At 36.5% G+C, this 3,513-nt stretch overlaps 3 protein-coding genes across 4 annotated transcripts in view; 1 reads left to right on the top strand and 2 right to left on the bottom strand.

Annotated features, from left to right (window-relative positions):
- The window catches only part of anxa3b (annexin A3b), a 6,177-nt gene extending 5,016 nt beyond the window's left edge, over positions 1–1,161 (top strand). The window contains exons 12-14 of the mRNA XM_008324533.3: positions 55–113; positions 340–462; positions 761–1,161. Of these exons, the coding sequence (XP_008322755.1) occupies positions 55–113; positions 340–462; positions 761–820 (242 nt within the window). The 3' untranslated portion in view covers positions 821–1,161. The remainder of the gene's footprint in view (positions 1–54; positions 114–339; positions 463–760) is intronic.
- LOC103389163 (threonine synthase-like 2) overlaps positions 1–3,513 on the bottom strand; it is a 649,915-nt gene that overhangs the window by 527,346 nt on the left and 119,056 nt on the right. The window lies entirely within an intron of this gene.
- rcl1 (RNA terminal phosphate cyclase-like 1) overlaps positions 1,638–3,513 on the bottom strand; it is a 12,104-nt gene continuing 10,228 nt past the window's right edge. For both annotated transcript variants that reach the window (XM_008324534.3, XM_017038437.2), the window contains exon 9: positions 1,638–2,010. In XM_008324534.3, coding sequence (XP_008322756.1) covers positions 1,857–2,010 — 154 coding nt within the window. In that variant the 3' untranslated portion in view covers positions 1,638–1,856. The remainder of the gene's footprint in view (positions 2,011–3,513) is intronic.

Below are 3,513 nucleotides of genomic sequence, written 5' to 3' on the forward strand. Positions count from 1 at the left end.
AAGTCCCTGCTAAGCACTTTGCTAATTTAATTGCCTGATGTTTTTTCTGTGCAGTTAAATGTGTGAAGAACGTCCCTGCGTATCTGGCAGAAAGGCTTTTCCAGAGCATGAAGGTGAGCTGAGCCAAATGTCCACCAAAATGTCCTCGTACCGTGCGGTTACTGTGTGTGTGTTGTGCAGAGCAGACAGTTACATTGATCTCTGCTGGCGTGGAAGAGAATGTTAAGTCTGTTTTTGTGTTTGTCTGCTGCTGTTGAATTAAACTGTCCATTTGCATCCCAGTAATTTTCTCAGTGACTTTCTGTTGTCTGCCTAAACGTGGTGTTCTGTTGTGTCCAGGGCGCTGGGACCACAGAGTCTGTTCTGACCAGGATTATCGTCAGTCGCTCGGAGGTCGATCTGTTGGACATCAGAGCTGAGTACAAGAAGCTGTTTGGTTACACCCTGTATTCACAGCTAGAAGTCAGTAAACACACCACAGAGATTAAACTCAAAACTAAATGTCAGTGAAAGTGACATTCATTTAGACATTCTACAATAATAAAAAAAAAAATCTTCTTTCCTCTCTCCTCTAACCTCCTATTTTTATTCTTTCCTCACCTCCCCTATCTTATCTCTTCTGAACTCTCCTCCCTGTTTTTCTTTTCTCATCTCTTCTTTAATCTTATTTTTTTACTCCTCTCATCTGTTCTTTTCTGTTCCCTCATCACCTTCCCTCTTCTTTCTTATCACGCCCACTTCCCTGCTTTCCTGTTTACAGTCTGAAGTTTCGGGCCATTTTGGTGACACCCTCAAACGTCTTTGTGGCCAAGACGATTGAGTCATGTGATCAGAAACATCTGTTCATTTCACCCTGGAGGAGACGAGAGGAACTGCATTCAATGAGTCTCAATTTACTGTGATGAAAATTGATCTACAAATATAACAATTTTTTTAATGCCGATCACGGCCGTTGTTTTAGCTGCAGTGTCTTAACATGAAACATAGTAATTAGCCAATGTGAAGACAATGTTGAACGTCTTTTTAATGCACATGTTCAAGTCACCTGTACTTAAAGTTACCACAGACTTGGAATGTATTTTAACCTTTGGTAACAACGAAGTGTCCTAACTTTCACATCATATCTAAAATAAAAATAAAAACTTGATTAGGCTTTTGAAAGTTTCTCAAGTGTATTTAAAGGTGTTTTAAACACTTCTATATAAGTTTATTTACTTGTTTAAGATGCTTATTTGAAGCTAATTCACATGTAACAAACAAAAAATGAATTTACTAATGTCCAAGGCTATCTCTGTGATGTTAGTGTCATACCATTAGAAAGCTAATTCACATGTAACAAACCAATGAATTTACTAATGTCCAAGGCTAGCTCTGTGATGTTAGTGTCATACCATTAGGTACTTTGGCACTGTCGGCTACTTGTAGATCAACATGTAGCTAATTTCCACATTTTGAAGATGAGCTCATTTTCAGCAAATTGAGGTATTTTTGTTTGAACATCCTTCAGGACAAAGTATTGCTGATGCATTGGGCTTAAATAAGACTATTGTCAAGTTAAAATATTTTCAAGTTTTTCATAAACTCTGTTTTCAGCAATTTCATCATCTTTTCTCTTGGCTAATATGTAGCTATATCTGTACGTTAAAGCCAAATATATTGGAAGTTTTATTTTGTCTGATCTGAGTAAAAAAAATGTTTTGAGCTAAAACATCAAATTTATAGTGCACTGTTAGCATCATCAATGCCCAACCCATGGAGACAACTTGACACCTTATCACAGTAGGATGTGACTCAGCAGTCAGACATAAAAGAGGAAACTATTAATACAACATCAATGTATATGTATAAAAAAGACTTTATTTTAACGTCTTGCTGAGGTTGCTGTAACCAATTCCTACACAGGTCATCAGGACTTTGTCTCCTCCTTTCCGTTCGTCTTCTAAAGGCTTCTGGACCTCAATCTTGAACATAATCTGGAAAAAATCTCTAATGTGTCTAAGAAACTCTATCCTGGAGAGAAAGAGAAAAGGGAAGAAGAGAAGAATGGAGAAAGTTACTTTGCTGTGTTCAGACTAATGATCTTTTGGATATTTACCTTTTGGTTACTTTTCATGATTTATTCAGAAAATCTTTTCAAAATTAATTAATATCTAATGGATTAAACAGTGTTTCCTTCAAATAAAGTGATTGTAACCATTGGCCACATATATAAGTCAGTTATTTTAGACTTCATTAAATTTAAGGCAAATCTAAAAAAAAAAACTAGGGATGTCCGATGTTAACTTTGCTTATTTCTTATATGCTGATGTTGTCCAAACACTTAATTTCTGAATCCGGTATCCACTGATACTGATATAGGCCTGGTAATATTTATTAGTTCAGTGGTTCTCAAACTATGGTGGTGGTACGCGATTAATACAACATTTAAACAAAAACATTTTTATAAACATTTCTAAACCTCTCTCCTGTGGTGGAAGCTAACAGGGAAGGCCTACGCTGCTGTATTCTACTGTTGGTCATCATGGTGGTACTCAGAGACCTCAATGTTTTCTCAGGTGGCACAGAGTATAAAAGGTTTGAGAACCACTGTATTGGTTTATCTGCACAAAGCACTGTATGTGTTGCTGGCACCAGAAATCTGCATACAATCCTCTGATTATTAAAATAGATCAATTAACTGAGCGGGAATGCTGCCATCTAGTGACTTTAACTTTAATATACAGCCGTTAATCCCCAAAACTATTTTTAGGGCACACATCATTTGGCCAGGTTTTCATTATTGGAGGAGAAACCGATAGATTCTTACAGATATTACATAATTATGCTAATAACAGTCTGATATTATCGGCCGGCCGATATTATCGGACATCCCTAAAATAATTAATAATCCATTAGTTTTTTATATAAAGAAAGACATTTTAATGATGTTTCTCTTCATCAAAATGCCCTACACCGTTTAGTGAAGCAAAAATACAGTTTGTAATTTTACATTCCACTACCTTGAGGACAGGTGTTATTCCTGTATTGACAAAATACACTAGCTAAAATACTGAGCTTCCAATAAAATGATATCTAGCTTAATGTAATGTCAACAGGTCAATGACATCTTCATGTCATCATCAGTTTAATTTAGATGTTAAGATTTTTTTTTTATTCTTTAACATAGGATAGAACACATTTTTGTTTGTAATATTTGTTATTGAGTCAGAAGGGGTGGCTGTGGAGCAGTAGGTAGAAAAAGGCCATTAAAGACCCAGAGGGTTGCGGTTTGATCGCTTGTCTATCTGGTTCACATGCCACTGTAAATGAGAGCTGAAGGGCTGAGAGGTGAACTGCTGGGAAACATGGTTTGACTTTTTGAACCTTGAAAACAATGTGTTTTTCCATTACCTGTGTGAAAGGAGGAGTGTATTGTGATGGCACTGCCAATCTTCAGTTATCATAGTACTGTACTTGATTAGGACACAGCACCGGTACCATGATAACTGAAAATGGACAGTTCATAATTCTCTC

Source organism: Cynoglossus semilaevis, chromosome 14, assembly GCF_000523025.1.
Source record: "Cynoglossus semilaevis isolate Cse_v1.0 chromosome 14, Cse_v1.0, whole genome shotgun sequence".
Taxonomy (NCBI): Eukaryota; Metazoa; Chordata; class Actinopteri; order Pleuronectiformes; family Cynoglossidae; genus Cynoglossus; species Cynoglossus semilaevis.